Genomic DNA, 18,523 nt, shown 5'->3' with positions numbered 1-18,523 from the left:
TCACACACAGTGCCACTCACACACACAGTGCCACTCACAGCGCCATGCACACACGCAGTGCCATTCACACGCAGCACCACTCACACGCAGTGCCACTCACACACACACAGTGCCACTCACACACAGTGCCACTCACACACAGTGCCACTCACACACAGTGACACACACACACAGTGCCACTCACACGCAGTGCCACTCACACACAGTGACATTCACACACACAGTGCCACTCACACGCAGTGCCACTCACACACACAGTGCCACTCACACACACAGTGCCACTCACACACAGTGCCACTCACACACACAGTGCCACACAGGCAGTGCCACTCACACACACAGTGACACACACACGCAGTGTCACTCACACACACAGTGCCACTCACACACGCAGTGCCACTCACACACACAGTGACACACACACGCAGTGTCACTCACACACAGTGCCACTCACACACAGTGCCACTCACACACGCAGTGCCACTCACACACACAGTGACACTCACAACACAGTGCCACACACACATAGTGCCACACACACACAGTGCCACTCACACACACAGTGCCACTCTCACACACAGTGACACACACACACAGTGCCACTCACACAGTGCCACTCACACACGCAGTGCCACTCACACACACAGTGCCACTCACACACACAGTGCCACTCACACAGTGCCACTCACACACAGTGCCACTCACACACACAGTGCCACTCACACACACAGTGCCACTCACACACAGTGCCACTCACACACAGTGCCACTCACACACGCAGTGCCACTCACACACAGTGCCACTCACACAGTGCCACTCACACACACAGTGCCACTCACACACAGTGCCACACACACACAGTGCCATTCACACACAGTACCACTCACACACGCAGTGACACTCACACACAGTGACACACACGCAGTAACACACACACAGTGCCACACACACAGTGCCACTCACGCAGTGCCACTCACACACAGTGCCACTCACACACAGTGACACTCACACACAGTGCCACTCACACACAGTGCCACTCACACACGCAGTGCCACTCACACACACAGTGCCACTCACACACACAGTGCCCCTCACACATGCAGTGCCACTCACACACACAGTGCCACTCACACACACAGTAACTCACACACACAGTGCCACTCACACGCACAGTGCCACTCACACACAGTGCCACTCACACACGCAGTGCCACACACACGCAGTGCCACTCACACACAGTGCCACTCACACACAGTGCCACTCACACACACAGTGCCACTCACACACACAGTGACACACACACACAGTGCCACTCATACACACAGTAACACACACACACAGTGCCACTCACACACAGTGACACACACAGTAACACTCACACACACAGTGCCACTCATACACACATTAACACACACACACAGTGCCACTCACACACACATTGCCACTCACACACAGTAACACACACACACAGTGCCACTCACACACGCAGTGCCACTCACACACGCAGTGCCACTCACACATGCAGTACCACTCACACACACAGTGCTCCTCACACACACAGTGACACACACACAGTGCCACTCACACACACAGTGCCACTCACACACACAGTGCCACTCACACACAAGTGACACACACACACGCAGTGCCACTCACACACACAGTGCCACTCACACATGCAGTGCCATTCACACACAGTGCCACTCACACACACAGTAACTCACACACACAGTGCCACTCACACACAGTGACACTCACACACAGTGCCACTCACACACACAGTAACTCACACACACAGTGCCACTCACACACAGTGCCACTCACACACGCAGTGCCACTCACACACGCAGTGCCACTCACACACAGTGCCACTCACACACAGTGCCACTCACAACACAGTGCCACACACACACAGTGCCACTTACACACAGTGCCACTCACACACAGTGCCACTCACACACGCAGTGCCACTCACACACAGTGCCACTCACACACAGTGCCACTCACACACGCAGTGCCACTCACACACAGTGCCACTCACACACAGTGCCACTCACACACAGTGCCACTCACAACACAGTGCCACACACACAGTGCCACTCACACACAGTGCCACTCACACACAGTGCCACTCACACACGCAGTGCCACTCACACACAGTGCCACTCACACACAGTGCCACTCACACACGCAGTGCCACTCACACACAGTGCCACTCACACACAGTGCCACTCACACACACAGTGCCACTCACACACACAGTGCCACTCACACACACGTGCCACACACACACAGTGACACACACACACAGTGCCACTCACACACAGTGACACTCACACACACAGTGACACTCACACACACAGTGCCACTCACACACAGTGACACACACACACACAGTGCCACTCACACACACAGTGCCACTCACACACAGTGCCACTCACACACAGTGCCACTCACACACGCAGTGCCACTCACACACAGTGCCACTCACATACACAGTACCACTCACACACACAGTGACACTCATACACATGCAGTGCCACTCACACATGCAGTGCCACTCACACACAGTGACACTCACACACACAGTGCCACTCACACACACAGTGCCACTCACACACACAGTGCCACTCACACACAGTGCCACTCACACACAGTGCCACTCACACACACAGTGCCACTCACACACAGTGCCACTCACACACAGTGCCACTCACACACGCAGTGCCACTCACACACAGTGCCACTCACACACAGTGCCACACACACACAGTGCCACTCACACACAGTGCCACTCACACACGCAGTGCCACTCACACACAGTGCCACTCACACACAGTACCACTCACACACGCAGTGCCACTCACACACAGTGCCACTCACACACAGTGCCACTCACACACACAGTGCCACTCACACACACAGTGACACTCATACACACAGTGCCACTCACACACGCAGTGCCACTCACACACAGTGCCACTCACACACAGTGCCACTCACAACACAGTGCCACACACACACAGTGCCACTCACACACAGTGCCACTCACACACAGTGCCACTCACACACAGTGCCACTCACAACACAGTGCCACACACACAGTGCCACTCACACACAGTGCCACTCACACACAGTGCCACTCACACACGCAGTGCCACTCACACACAGTGCCACTCACACACAGTGCCACTCACACACAGTGCCACTCACACACACAGTGCCACTCACACACGCAGTGCCACTCACACACGCAGTGCCACTCACACACAGTGCCACTCACACACGCAGTGCCACTCACAACACAGTGCCACACACACACAGTGCCACTCACACACAGTGCCACTCACACACAGTGCCACTCACACACGCAGTGCCACTCACACACAGTGCCACTCACACACAGTGCCACTCACACACGCAGTGCCACTCACACACAGTGCCACTCACACACAGTGCCACTCACACACACAGTGCCACTCACACACACAGTGCCACTCACACACACGTGCCACACACACACAGTGACACACACACACAGTGCCACTCACACACAGTGACACTCACACACACAGTGACACTCACACACACAGTGCCACTCACACACACAGTGCCACTCACACACAGTGACACACACACACACAGTGCCACTCACACACACAGTGCCACTCACACACAGTGCCACTCACACACAGTGCCACTCACACACGCAGTGCCACTCACACACAGTGCCACTCACATACACAGTACCACTCACACACACAGTGACACTCATACACACAGTGCCACTCACACATGCAGTGCCACTCACACACAGTGCCACTCACACACACAGTGCCACTCACACACACAGTGCCACTCACACACAGTGCCACTCACACACAGTGCCACTCACACACACAGTGCCACTCACACACAGTGCCACTCACACACAGTGCCACTCACACACGCAGTGCCACTCACACACAGTGCCACTCACACACACAGTGCCACTCACACACACAGTGACACTCACACACAGTGCCACTCACACACACAGTGCCACTCACACACAGTGCCACTCACACACACAGTGCCACTCACACACACAGTGACACTCATACACAGTGCCACTCACACACAGTGCCACTCACACACAGTGCCACTCACACACGCAGTGCCACTCACACACAGTGCCACTCACACACACAGTGCCACTCACACACAGTGCCACTCACACACACAGTGCCACTCACACACAGTTCCACTCACACACGCAGTGCCACTCACACACAGTGCCACTCACACACGCAGTGCCACTCACACACACAGTGACACTCACACACACAGTGCCACTCACACACGCAGTGCCACTCACACACAGTGCCACTCACACACACAGTGCCACTCACACACGCAGTGCCACTCACACACAGTGCCACTCACACACGCAGTGTCACTCACACACAGTGCCACTCACACACACAGTGCCACTCACACACAGTGCCACTCACACACACAGTGCCACTCACACACAGTGCCACTCACACACAGTGCCACTCACACACAGTGCCACTCACACACACAGTGCCACTCACACACAGTGCCACTCACACACACAGTGCCACTCACAGGAAGACCGCTGTGTCTGTTCACGTTTCCCCCAGGCACACACACAATCTCGCAGTGGACAGAAACGCTGTGCGTGCTCGCGGTGTGGGCAAGTCTTTAGTTCCTCCAGGAGAAACAAGAGCAAAACCCCTGTGTATGCAAGCAGTGTGGACAGGCGAGCTCCGGTCCCAGATCCGTAAGAACGCCCCGTGGAGTCACCCCAGCAAGGAAGCTGCTGTGCGAGCAGTGTGGAATGCCTCCGTCACGCCTGTTCACGGTCTGTTCTTCGCAAAGGAACTCGCACAGGAGGAATGTGGGAAAGCCTTTAGGTTTTCCAGTTGCATGGAGAATGGGAAGCCACTCAGCTCTGAGTGAAGATAAGGAGAGACTGCCGTCCCAGGAGCCCGTGGGGTGCTAGCGTCGATGCCCTCGGGGGTCTTGCTCCTAGTGCCCGTGTTCTCTTCTTTGAGACAGCCAGCCTTGCTGATACTTTTCGCTCCTTGCGGGGCTCCCTGCGGTGGAATGTAAGCTGCATATTGGGGGTCCGCTTCTCCACACTCTGCACACTGGCGTCCATAATCCCAGCTCTTCCTCTGCAAGCCAACAAGGCGGCACGAACCCTAAGGAATTAAAGTGTAAGCGAACGTTTCCTGATGTGACTAGTAGCTACCTATTGGCTAGGCTGAACTGAGAGACCAGGATGATTTCATGGGTGTGTGCTGGCTCTGGAGCTTAGATGTCCAGCCTTGCACTATTACTTTGCCTTTTGCTCATGGCTGTCCCTCTGCCAGCTTTTTGCTTGTTAAACACAGGTAAAAATCTCTTGGATTTGTCTGCCCAGGCTGGCTTCAAACCATGATTCTCATCCCTCAGCCTCTGTTGGGATTACAGGCGTGAACGGCACTGGCACCACCTCCGAGCCGTCTTTAAAGGCACCACTGAGAGCTGAGCATACTGGCTTCTCCTTGACATTTTCTCTACTCAGGAGGCAGCAATTGGGAGGATCATGGTTCAAGGCCAGCCTGGGCAAAAAGTTTTCGAGTCTCCCCACCCCATCGCAACCAATAAAAAGCTGGGATGGCGTGTGCCCTGTGGTTCCCAGCTGTTCAGAAGGCACACACAGGAGCATCTAGGCGTAAAGGTAAGACCTATTGGAAGAATAACTCAAGCAAAAAAAGGCTGGGAGTGTGGCTCAGGTGATAGGGCGTCTGTCTAGTCAGCTCAAGGGGCTGACTTCAAACTCCAGTACCACCAAAAGAAAAACGTCCCGAGAGGAGGCTCTGCCCGAGCCCTCGGGGTGTGTGTGCAGAACTGGTGTCCATCCCATGATTCACCAAAGGGCTGGCAACTGCCGCAGGCCAGCTGCTCTCATGGTGGCCTGAGAACAGAACCACCCAGAACCTGGGCGGGCTGACCTCGGGACTCGTTTACTTTGGTCTCAGGGACTGGGGGGAGGCGGGGGTGTGAGGGCATTTTCAGCCCTGTCTGACTGATGAGCGGACACTGGAAGGGCTGAGCCTGTGCTGGAGGCCTGCAGTGGCTAGGAGAACTCTGCAGTCCTCTGAGAGTGGCTAGAAGAATGGATGTCTGAGGCTCACTGGTGAGCGCCAGAGCTCCGCTTTCCTGAGGGGGTGCAGCAGGCAAGACCCACGCGTGCCGTGAGCTCTGCCCCCTCTCCCTGGCCACTTCCGTCCCCACTTACCGTCTCTGTGCCCGACCCCGACCCCGCCTTGCCCATCAGTCCCGGTCAGGCTCCTCCAGCTGCCTGCACCAGGGGCCCCCAGAAGCCTCCCGCCCCCAGTGGTGAGACCCCAGAGGTGCGGGCATTGTTGAGTGTGAGAAGAACGGCGGTCTGCAGGGCACCCTGCCCCCCCCCGCGCCCTCCCCCCACTCCCCCGTCCCCCCCCTTCCCCGTCCCCGTCTCTCATGGCTTCTCCATCCCCCCAGAGGGCAGCTCTGATCACACAGCTCCTGCTGAGACCCAGTAGAGGGCGGAGGGTGGGACTTCGCACGAGGGAAAACCGGACAACTTCACAAGGGCTTTGGTGCAGTTTTTTCCCCCAGTCTTCGCATGTCTCTAACATCCGCAGTCTAAGCGTGGACACTTCAGTTGGCCGGGGGCAGGCCGGGGGCAGGCGCTGGGCATCCGTGCGCTGCAGAGCTGTTGGACTGGCCGGGGGAGGGGGGGTGGTGAGAGCATCCTGGTGCCTATGTACGGAGACGTCACTCACCGGGAGGACACCTCCCCTGCCAGGGTGGCCGTCAGCGCAGATCCCAGGGGTCAGAGAGAAGGCAGCCTAGAGCAGCAGCGATGGAGAGAAGTAGGGAACCAGCCCCCAGCCTACCGCTGGGCATTTATGGAAACAATTGAGTGTCAGTCAATGACAATGAAGAAAGAAAATGTGGTGCTTACCTACAGTGGGACGCTAGCCTTCACAGAGAAAGGTGTCCTTATACATGCAGCACGAATGAGCCTGGGACTTCACGCTAGGTGAGATAACGCAGTCGGGAACTCCAGCGCTGCACAGCCCCCTTGGTCAATGCCTGCAGTGGTCACATTTGGGAACCTGACAGTAACATGGCTCCCACAGTCCGGGCCTCCGGGCCGGGCAGGAGATGGACGTGAGGCGTTGTTCATGCCAGATGAACACATTCTAGATAGCTTCTGTGCCACACCGTGCCTGCAGCTGGCAGGATTGCTCTGTGCTAAGAAGGCGTGAGTCAGCTGGCACTGGCGGCTCACGCCTGTAATCCTAGCTACTCAGGAGGTTGAGATCTGAGGATCTTGGTTCAAAGCCAGCTCGGGCAGGAACGTCCTTGAGACTCTTACCTCCAGTTAATCACCCAAATCTGGAATTGGAGCTGTGGCTCAAGTAGTAAGTAGAGTGCTAGCCTTGAGCAAAAATGCTCAGAGACAGCGCCCAGGCCCTGAGTTCGAGTGTGCGTGTCCCCCCCCCCCCCCAAATCTGTGGTCTCATTCTGTGATTCTCTCCTCTCTCACTTTCTGTCTCTCTTTTGAGAAATTATTCCTCAGAAGATGCTAATACAGTGAGAGGGCTAGACTCGGTAGAATTCCTGCCAGACAGATTTCTGTATGTTCCCTTCATCGCCTTGGGGCTGCAGGGCGTAGGTTCCTGGCAGGACGAGCTGTGTGGGGAGGAATGGATTTGTTCTGATGCCAACTCCCGGAAACATCTCTAAGAGCTATAGCACCACCTACTGTCTGAAAATCACATCTCCTTCTGTTAGAAGTCAAGACTTAAAAAGATACTTAGGACAAGTGAAGATCATAAGCCACAGGGCGGTGACCGGACCGTGATGAAGGGTGGGAAGAAGGTGTGTCCAGGGATGCCGCTGTGCTTGTAGTGTCTCCGGACTGGCGCCCGGTAATGCCGCGTCACACGATCCAGAAGAAAGTGGCTTGGCGATGACAGCAAACGTGGATGCACAGCTGCTTACACGCATGCACAGCCCTGCGCCCCTCATGTGGACCATCTCCTTTAATGGACCCCGGTTCTGGAAAAGGGGGGAGGGGACCGCACCAGCGCAGAGCAATGCCATCGAGCCCAGGTCACCGAGCTGGGATTGGAGCCTGTAATCCTGGGTCTCTAGAGGAAAGAACTCTTCTCCTGTGATCAGGGCTGTGCATGAGTCTGTCTGCACCACACCCACTCCTGTGACTCAGTTTCCTTTTCATACCTGGCTACAATCAAGAATATAGTTGAGACTACCGTACTGTATTTAAGTATGTATTTACTTACACCGGTCATACGCATAGCAATCTACCGGATCCTTAGTAACACTACGTGCCAAGTCCTTTACGTACATCACTGCACATACCTGTCACGGTGAGCATCTGCAGTAGGTACCATTGTTAGTCTCCATTTTACAGGTAAGGACATAGGTACCCGGAGGAGCTCACCTACCTTTGACTGGAGGCAGCCCCGCACCTAGGCGGTGTGGCTGCCGCCTGTGTGTGCAGCACTGCCGTACGATGAGCAGGTGCTTCGAAGCAGCACCATTGTATCGGCGGGGAGGGAAGTCCCGAGAAGCGAGAGGCAGCGGGCTGGCAGAAACATTGCTTTCCCATGCTTAGTATCACAAATAGTTCCCCTGGGCAGTCGTGGCAGACTTTATTGCTTCCCGGCACGCCTGTAGTAACAGCTTTTTATCTTTTTTATTCTTTTTAAGGGGGCTTTATACATTTTTTTTTTGTTGTTGTTGTTGTTGGTTGTGGGGCTTGAACTCTGGGCCTGGGCGCTGTCCCTGCACTCTTCAGCTTAAGGCGAGCACTCTACTGCTTGAGCCACAGCGCCACTTCCAGTTTTCTAGTGGTTTATTGGAGATAAGAGTCTCACGGAGTTTCCTGCCCGGGCTGGCTTTGAACCGCGATCCTTGGATCTCAGCCTTCTGAGTAGCTAGGATGACAGGCATGAGCCACTGGTGCCCGGCTGCTTTATGCAATTTTTGCCACCAATTGTTTCTAGACTCTGTTGGCTGCTGAGGGTTGTTGGTAATAATACAAATGACGTAGATGTTGGTTGTGTATTGTTTATAAGAGAGGAATCTGTGTTCTTACCCAGGAGAAACTCTTCTCAGCGCAGCAGCAGGGAGCTAGAATACCATCACCAAACTTCATCCAGCCGATAAGGGCCTTTGCCCAGCGGAGAGCGTGTGACGCTGTGACAGGTCGCGCCACCTAGTGGTCAGACGACACTGGGGCTCCCAGCGGTTCCTACGCTTCGCTTACAGAAAATTACCCTCATCTGTGTGTGTGTGTGTGTGCGTGCGCGAGTGTGCTCGGTGGGGCGTGTGCAGCCTCCACATCCACACAGCAGCCCAGGTGGCTTCTGGATCTGACGCATTAGGTCCCAGCTGCTCCGTGCTCTGTTTTGCCCTTGGCCCCAGCTCCCTCTTGTCCTTGGCAGCTGCTGGGGTGGTGGGGGGCTCCTCAGGACTGTTGTGAGCTGAGCCGGCCTAGGGGGCAGGATGGAGCAGGCTCACGGGAGGCACGAGCCTCCGTGGTGGCAGATCTGTTTGCATGCCCTCCTTGCCGGCTGCTGTGGACCGCTCCGTGGTGAAGCCTGGGAGCCGCTCCCTCGCTCCGCTCCCGTGGGACCGGCTGCAGCGTGGCACTGGCCAGCCGATCGCGGTCTCTGTGCCTCTGCGCTCAGCCTCCCTCCAGCCATCCTCAAGCCCTTCCTGTTCTTCTCCGGAAGCTGGTCTTCTCTCGGGATGCTCTTGCTGCACCCCCTCTGCTTTTCTTTATTCCCTCTTTCTTTAAACACATCTTTCAAGATTCAGGGAGCTGAGACAGAGTCATGGAGGGGTGAGCTGGACCGCAGCACATTGCATGCACGCGTGGAGATACTGCAGCGAGCCCCTTGTCTGATTAAGGCCTGCTACTAAGAACAGTGGATAGATAGACTCGAGCCCTCCGGAAGCCCCTGCTCACCTCGTCCCGCCCTGCCTGGCATGCGCTCTCACCCGGCGCATCCCTGGTCACGCTGCTCGTTGCTGTAGGGCTCTAGTCTGGTCATCCCTTGCGTGGTTTCCTCTGCCTGGAACACAGCGTGAAGCCATTCTGCAGGCACCTGCCACCTCTTACGGGGCCATTTGTTAATTCCTTCTCTGACACCTGAAGTGCCGAGGATACGCCTCGACCGGAGCTCAGGAACTCTCTTAGTTCCTGGGTAAGCTGAGCTGCGCAGGATCTTCTCTATAGTCCAGGACTGCATACACGTTCCCACGTACACGGTGTGGCCCCACCAGAGCACAGAAACTCCCTTTAACACCCAGTCACAGGTACACACACATGAGCCATGTGTCAGTGGCTCACACTTGTAATCCTGGCTACTCAGGGGGCTGGGGTCTGAGGATCGTGGCCAGAAGTCTGGGCAGGAAAGCCATGGCCTGTGGCTCACAGGGTTGAGCACTGGTCTTGAGGTGAACAAGCTAAGGGACAGCACCTAGGCCCCTAGTCCAAGCCCCGTTCTGGCACACACAGACATCTCCCTAAGCAGAGCAGGGTGTAGACACTGGGCGTGCCAGGACGAGCCTGGATGCTCAGCTCTCATGTGCTCACTTTGGGGGTGAAGACGAGTTCGTGGAACTTGGGGCTTTGGGAGCTGGTTGGGAGGCCTACCCCAGGGAAGTGCCGACGGGGACCTCACCCACGTGTTCTGTGTACTGACGCAGGGGTTCAGAGCCAGCCCGCGCCACATCAGGAGAAGGGTTGCAGCGGCAGCCGCCGCCCGCCTGGAAGAAGTGAAGCCGGTGGTGGAAGCTCAGCACCAGAGCGAGCCGGAAGGCTCTGTGAGGAAGAGGAGGATCAAGAAGAGCAGCCGTGTGCAGCCGGAATTCTACCATTCGGTCCAGGGCGCGCCCACCCGCAGGCCCGTAAGTGGAGACCTACCCTTTGTGATTGCGTTCAAATGGGGTTCGCGTTCTCTTCCTCTTGCTGCTTTGCCATCGCAGCATCTGGGTGTTCAAGTGGCTTCCTCAGCAAGGAGCTGCGAGCGCTCGCTCCTTCGGAGAGGCCAGCTAGGGACTGTGGGCAGACCTATAGATAATGGTGGACCAGCCTCCTGGGCACTGGAGGTCTGGAATGAGGGTGGGCTGCAGAACGGGGGTGGGGGTGGGGGGAGGCCAGCAAGCCGAGAGGGGAGGGGCGATGTTGTTGGGGCACATGGGGAGGGGGTGGCAGGCCCCGGGCCCCTGAGCACGGCTCCGGACGATGGCATGGGAGGAGCGGGCTCTGAGTCTGCAGAGGCCTAGGGTTGTTAGCGGACAGCAGGTGTCTTCCAGCCAGGGGAGATGCCGTACGGGCTGGGAGCTGCTGCCTAGGTCTTAATTTGACACCCTGTCCTGTGTGCCTTGATTTGTTTTCTTGGTGGAGTTCTGGCGTGTAGACTCTGTGTGTGTGTGGCCTGCATGTGTGTGCACGCGTGTGCTATTCCCGGGCCTGACCTGTGGGCCTGGGCGCTGTTCCCCCGTTCATGCCAGGCTGGTACTCTCCCACTGAAGCCACAGTCCACGTCTGGATTTTTGGTGCTCCTCAGATCTCAGGTTCCTGAGTAGCTAGATTCCGGGCATGCACTACTGGCACCGGCTGCATATAGACTTTTTAACCGAGGCTGGGATCATAAAGGGCTTGGGCCTTAGGAAACTCTGTTTTGCCAAAGGCACTCGGTGGCTGTAACCTCTCCACGTTGCTTTAGCATTAAATCACGACCCTGCTCCTCGCCTGTGGTGTGTGGGTCGGCCGGGTCTCCCATCCAGCCCAGGAGGCCGCCAGACCTGACCGGAGAGCGTCCGGAGATGACAGAATTGCCCTCCCATGGGGTGGCCACGTGGCGGGCCCACAGGGAGCAGGGTGGACTCGGCGGCTGGGCCCGGACGGCACAGACCAGTGGCATTCCCTTCAGAGCTGAGCCGCCCGGGCCGAGCCTCTGAGTCTTGAGCCGATGAGCCCCACCTCCTGACCAGTGGTGCCTGCCAGGCCCGGTCACATCCAGAGAGCCACAAGCTCAGCGGCAGGGGTCAGCGGCCCGTGGCCCCCCGAGGCAGCTCGTTGTGTGGGACAGAATTCAGGGCCTGGACCACAGCCACGGTCCCACGGTCGTGTGCACGCTGCCTGCCTGCAGTTCTGTGTTTCCTGGAGCTCAGAGTTTAGGCAGCAAGGTGTGCTCTGTGTGGCGGGAGCACTGTGCGTGGAGCACTGTGGCAGAGTGCAGGTGGAGCACTGTGCGTGGAGCACTGTGGCAGTGTGCAGGTGGAGCACTGTGCGTGGAGCACTGTGGCAGTGTGCAGGTGGAGCACTGTGCGTGGAGCACTGTGGCAGAGTGTGCAGGTGGAGCACTGTGCGTGGAGCACTGTGGCAGAGTGTGCAGGTGGGAGCACTGTGTGTGGAGCACTGGCAGAGTGTGCAGGTGGAGCACTGTGCGTGGAGCACTGTGGCAGAGTGTGCAGGTGGAGCACTGTGCGTGGAGCACTGGCAGAGTGTGCAGGTGGAGCACTGTGTGTGGAGCACTGGCAGAGTGTGCAGGTGGAGCACTGTGTGTGGAGCACTGTGGCAGAGTGTGCAGGTGGAGCACTGTGCGTGGAGCACTGTGGCAGTGTGCAGGTGGAGCACTGTGCGTGGAGCACTATGGCAGTGTGCAGGTGGAGCACTGTGCATGGAGCACTATGGCAGTGTGCAGGTGGAGCACTATGCGTGGAGCACTGTGGCAGTGTGCAGGTGGAGCACTGTGCGTGGAGCACTGGCAGTGTGCAGGTGGAAGCACTGTGCGTGGAGCACTGTGGCAGAGTGTGCAGGCGGAGCACTGTGTGTGGAGCACTGGCAGAGTGTGCAGGTGGAGCATTGTGCGTGGAGCACTGTGGCAGTGTGCAGGTGGAGCACTGTGCGTGGAGCACTGGCAGAGTGTGCAGGTGGAGCACTGTGCGTGGAGCACTGGCAGAGTGTGCAGGCAGGAGCACTGTGCGTGGAGCACTGTGGCAGTGTGCAGGTGGAGCACTGTGCGTGGAGCACTGTGGCAGTGTGCAGGTGGAGCACTGTGCGTGGAGCACTGGCAGAGTGTGCAGGGGGAGCACTGTGCGTGGAGCACTGGCAGAGTGTGCAGGCAGGAGCACTGTGCGTGGAGCACTGGCAGAGTGTGCAGGCAGGAGCACTGTGCGTGGAGCACTGGCAGTGTGCAGGTGGAGCACTGTGGCAGTGTGCAGGCAGGAGCACTGCGTGGAGCACTGGCAGAGTGTGCAGGCAGGAGCACTGTGCGTGGAGCACTGGCAGAGTGTGCAGGCAGGAGCACTGTGCGTGGAGCACTGGCAGAGTGTGCAGGCAGGAGCACTGTGCGTGGAGCACTGTGGCAGTGTGCAGGTGGAGCACTGTGCGTGGAGCACTGTGGCAGAGTGTGCAGGCAGGAGCACTGTGCGTGGAGCACTGGCAGAGTGTGCAGGGGGAGCACTGTGCGTGGAGCACTGGCAGTGTGCAGGTGGAGCACTGTGCGTGGAGCACTGTGGCAGTGTGCAGGTGGAGCACTGTGCGTGGAGCACTGGCAGTGTGCAGGTGGAGCACTGTGCGTGAAGCACTGGCAGAGTGTGCAGGCGGAGCACTGTGCGTGGAGCACTGGCAGAGTGTGCAGGCAGGAGCACTGTGCGTGGAGCACTGGCAGAGTGTGCAGGTGGGAAGGCAGGAATATTGGCAGGTCTGATTGGTAGGAAAGGGTGCGGTCCCCAGTGAGCACATGGGCAGAGGCAGGAGGGGCAGCGCCTGTGGACCAGCGGCTGTGAGGCTGGTACAGACAGGGAGCGGGTCACTTTGTGTTTTGGTTTGAACTTAACCAGCTCTTGGGATCTCCTCATGTGGGTTGGGTTGAGGGCCAGTGTTTCTAACCAAATCCGACCCCCCTCCCCCCTCGCCTCTCTTTTCTCCCCTCCCCCTGCCCCTGCCTCCTACCGCCCCTGCTCCCGCCCCCCTGTCCCTTTCCCCCTCCCCCCCCAACCCGTGAGCCCTCCCGGTAAATGGTAAACGTCAAACGTCTGGGTGAGGAGCCAGCCTCATGGCTCCAGCCGGAGCTGGCCGGGCAGGGCTCTGCATGACCGTGCTCTTGGCTGCCTGGTGAACTCTGCCCTGGTGACTGAGCCTGCCCAGGGCTTGCAGGACTTGCTGGGCGAAGGCCTTGTGTCTTGCCTGAGTGAGCCCGGCCCTCTCGAGAGGCCAGGCTGGCCGGCTGCAGGAGCTCGCCTGGAGAGGTCCTGAGGGCTGTCTGCAGAGGCCCGGCCAGGGCTCCGAGGGGCCTGGGGACGCAGCGGGGGCCGGGGCCTCGCCTTGGGCAGGAACTGGCCTCGTCTCAGGGCACTAAGGCTGAGCGTGCGGCCGCTGCCAGTGCCCACAGCGGCAGGAGGCGGCAGGGCTGTGGATTTTTGCCCCTTGCTCCTTCGAGTGCCTCCCGGGGACCCGCCAAGCTGGAAGCCGGAGGCAAAGGCGCTGCGCACACAGCGTCCGGGGCACAGCCCTCCGGGCCAAGGCTGCAGAGAAAGAAAGACACAGGGGGCCGGCCTTGGCCAAGCATTTCTACTCTCCCAGCCTCAGTGTCCTTACTGGTAAGTGATGACAAGAGCAGCTACGTCCTAGAGCTGGGAAGGCGGACTGGAACAGTGCACTGAGGGATGAGGGTGGCCACCTGCTCAGAGTAGGTGCTCAGTAAATGGCGGCTCCTTCCGCCTCTCCATCTGTGCCAGGTTTTGGAGTATTCTGGTCCAGAACGTCTCCTGACGTCTAGATGCATCTTACTGAGTACATGGTAATATTGGTACATAGGTTACAGCTTAGGAGATGAATTGTACAATGCTGATCAATACACAAATTTGAAGATGGAGAGCCAGTTCCCCCGGGGCCCAAACAGAGTGGCGAGACCAGACGTGGGTGGCGGTGGTCTGTGAGACACAGGAGGGGGAAGGGAGAAGTGGGAGGCTGAGATGCTCGGGATTTATAGGAGCGAAGTACAGAAAAGCAATCAGCTGGAAAAGCAGATTGGGTTCAGGACACACTCCAGACAACCACTGACTGACTAAAACTATCTGCAGAGGAGCTGGGGCCTGTTTTACTCTAGGAAGGTTGGTGTGCGTGTGTGTGCGTGTGTGTGCACACGCGAGTGACCAGGGCCTCCCCGGGCCTGACATGGCGTGCTGGGTGGATGTAATGGTCTCTGTCTTCTTGGCTGGGAAAGGCGCAGGTTGCTGTCCGGTGGCTGGAGCGCACTGGGGCTCCCTCCCTCCTCTGACTGTACCTCCTTCCGGTTGTCTGTCCTCAGTGCAGAGGCCCTGAGGCCTGTCCTGGCTTCCGGAGGGCCCCTCTCCCCCTCAGCTGACACACCTGTTTTGATGTCCCCCAGGAACTTGAACTGTGGTTCTCGGGTGGAATCATTTGGTGCTGCCCACCCGCCCGCCCGCCCATGGATGCCCTGGCTCAGCACCACCCAGAGCTGCCTCTGCTCCTTGGAGAAACCCAGAGCTGCCGCCCCCACTGTGGCTTGGAGCTGGGATAAGAATAAACCAGCTGCGGCAACTCAGATTATTTATTTGAATGACGTCGTATGAAGCACTCCAGGTTGTTGTAGTGGCCTATAATCCTAGCTACTCAGAAGGCTGAGATCTGAAGGATCTAGGTTCAAAGCCAGCCAAGGCAAAAAGTTTGCAATATTCCATCTCCAAAATAACCAGTGAAGGTCCAGGCTGCAGGCATTGTCTTTAGTAGTGGAACAAGCAAGCCGGGCAAATGGGATGCTGAGTTCAAACCCTAGGTTAGGAGAAAAGCCAAACCAAACCAGGAGCATTCAGGTTAGGCTTTCTTAACACTCGACTCACCTCTGTTCCACTACTTTTTTCTTCATAAAGTTTTTAGTATGTAACTTTAAAAGGAGTTATAAAAACATAACCACCGTTCTCCTGGTTGAAGTGTAGCCGGGCATCCTGGTACATCCCTGCAGTCCCAGGGCCTCGGAGGCAGAGGCAGGAGCACGTTTGAACCTGACTCAGAGACCAGCCCAGCTGCAGTACTGTCTGTGATAAAACCTCCTATGTTTCCAAAGTTGGAATTAGGACAAGTTAATTATACTGAATATCGGTTCTTTTCCATTGCTTTGATCTTTCTCTGCTAGGTATAATTCTTAATTTTCCAAAATATAACCTTTGAGCTCCTCTATGCCATCCCCAAATGCTTATTTGTTGTTGTTGCTGCTGTTGTTTTTTACTTAGAACATTTGAAAAACAATATTGGCGCATGGCATCTAAAATGCACTCATGATTTAAGACTTGAGCAAAAGAAGTAAAGTAGACAGGAATTATGTAAGTATATTGTTCCATTTTACCCCGCAAAGGACTTTTGTTCTTGGAAGATTTATTGATACGTGAGTGGAATTATTACTGGAATCAAACATTCAAAACACAAGTCTGACTCTGCTGGCTCGGAGGAGAATGAGTCCTGGCTTAAAGAATTACTTTTTCACAGCAAGTAGAATTCTTCTCTTCCCTTGTTATTTTATCCCCGCAAATTAGGCTTCTGTCTTCTCGCGGAGCCCATAAAACTTTGATGATGGCTAAGATGCGAGCTATTGAGTTGCCTGATCGATCTGAGCAATCTTGAGTATTGACATCACTTTCCATTCGGCGGCTGCTCACTCAGGAGAAGGAATTCCAGGGTGGGCTTTTGCTTTTGCTCCCATTCCGCTGCTCCTACTTCTACACAAAGCAGTTGGGCCAGCCAGTTATTCATGAAGGAAGTTTGAAACTGTTATTTGTCCAGTGCTTTAGAAATGTCTGGAAATTTCATTTTATTTTAGATCAATAAGAAATAAAAGTGGGTAGTTGAAAGTGTGGTATTGTTTTAAAAAAGGTAATTTGCATCTCTAGATGGATTCTTAAAACTGGACGGCCAGGTATAGATGTATGAAGAAGAAATAAATTTCTTAAAAGGAACATGTGCTTTCGTGCCATTAAAAAAAAAAACAATTATTTTTAAGGGACCAGCATCCGAGTTGGAAGGAAACCCGTTTTTCTTAGTCGTCAGCGTAAGCATTTTCCCTGAACTGATTACAATCAATTGTGGCCTTACGTTTCAGGCCTTTCTCCTCATTCTGCATTCCAAAGAGGTTAAACACTGTTGAGCATGGAGCCTTTGTCCTCAGCCTTCAGGACGTTGTCCCAAGGCAGCTGTCATCCATGAGAGCTGAGCCCAGGCTGTGCGAGGTGCCCTGAGCCCAGCAGCTCTTCAGGGATTCAGACAAGGGTCTCAGAAAAATGACCAGCCAGGGCTCTTGCTCTCCTTGCTTTCCCTCCTTCCACTTGGTGCTCTTTTTGTCTCCATGAAACGAGCGATTATTGCCTATTTAGTAAGTTAGGCAGGTTTCTTCTACTGGTGACGAAGTAGAGATCTTCTTCCTCCCATAGAGGTGAAATGACCACATGATCGGTGTGTTTCAGCATTTGCACCACTGCCTGTTCTGGAATGGAAGACTGTGTGCCGGGCCGGTCTGAGAATGCCGGCCACAGCCTGCAGAAGCAGCGTGCTCTGGTTCTCACAGAGGGACCCTGAGGGTCCTGAGGGTAGAGGTGGAGAGGAGATGGATGCTAGGCGCTGCCTGGCAGTTACTTACTGTTTGCATTATACTTGTAGTTATTTCCAATTCTTCCTTTATTTACTTACTTGATTTTGAATGGAAAACGTTTTTGTATTTCATTTATACAAAACTCAGGGCCGGGGCTCTGTCCCTGAGCCTCTTTGTGCTCAAGGCTAATGCTCTACCATTTTGAGCCACAATGCCACTTCCAGCCTTTTTTTTTTTTTTTTTTTCTTTTTCTCCTTCCAGCTTTTTCTGAGGAGTTTATTTGGAGATAAGAGTCTCGTGGACTTTCCTGCCCACGATCCTCAGATCTCAGGATTACAGGTGTGAGCCACCGGCACCTAGCATTAACTGATGCTTTAAACCCCTCTCTAACTGCATTAACTGATGCTTTAAACCACCTCTCTAACTGCGAGCCAGATGGAGTGACAGCAGCAGGGCTTTCTCAGAATGGCATCAGAGCTCCAAGTCGCTTTTCACTGCGCTTGGGGCCGCCTCTGACCTTAACAATGACGAGAATTATGTTACCTCAGAGGAAGACATGCGCTTTGTCTTCTAACTCTCAGCCCCAAGGACTCCTGGGATTTTAATAGCTATTTAATAATGAATCATTAGTGAGCTCAGCTTCATTTATAAGGGAAAGTTATAAGGTGAGAGGTCAGTGAACATTGGTGGAGAAAAGAAAATCTCAGGCCCACGCATGGTGACAGTGTGCTTCCCTTGCTCCATCGAGAGCCACCTGCTCTCGATTTTCTTTCCTCATGTGCTGCAGTATCACTTATTTTATTAATGGGCTGGGTCCAGTTTAATTTTGC

The 18,523-nt window shown here is 55.6% G+C and overlaps 1 protein-coding gene across 1 annotated transcript in view; it reads left to right on the top strand.

The window, feature by feature from the left end:
* Positions 1–18,523, top strand: part of Dst (dystonin) — a 327,245-nt gene that overhangs the window by 28,645 nt on the left and 280,077 nt on the right. The window contains exon 3 of the mRNA XM_042696942.1: positions 10,789–10,989. Coding sequence (XP_042552876.1) covers positions 10,789–10,989 — 201 coding nt within the window. The remainder of the gene's footprint in view (positions 1–10,788; positions 10,990–18,523) is intronic.

This window comes from Dipodomys spectabilis, unplaced genomic scaffold, assembly GCF_019054845.1.
Source record: "Dipodomys spectabilis isolate Male_0828 unplaced genomic scaffold, ASM1905484v1 ptg000213l, whole genome shotgun sequence".
NCBI classification, from domain to species: domain Eukaryota; kingdom Metazoa; phylum Chordata; class Mammalia; order Rodentia; family Heteromyidae; genus Dipodomys; species Dipodomys spectabilis.
Note: the sequence above shows the minus strand (reverse complement) of the source record. Positions and strands in the feature narration are given on the sequence as shown.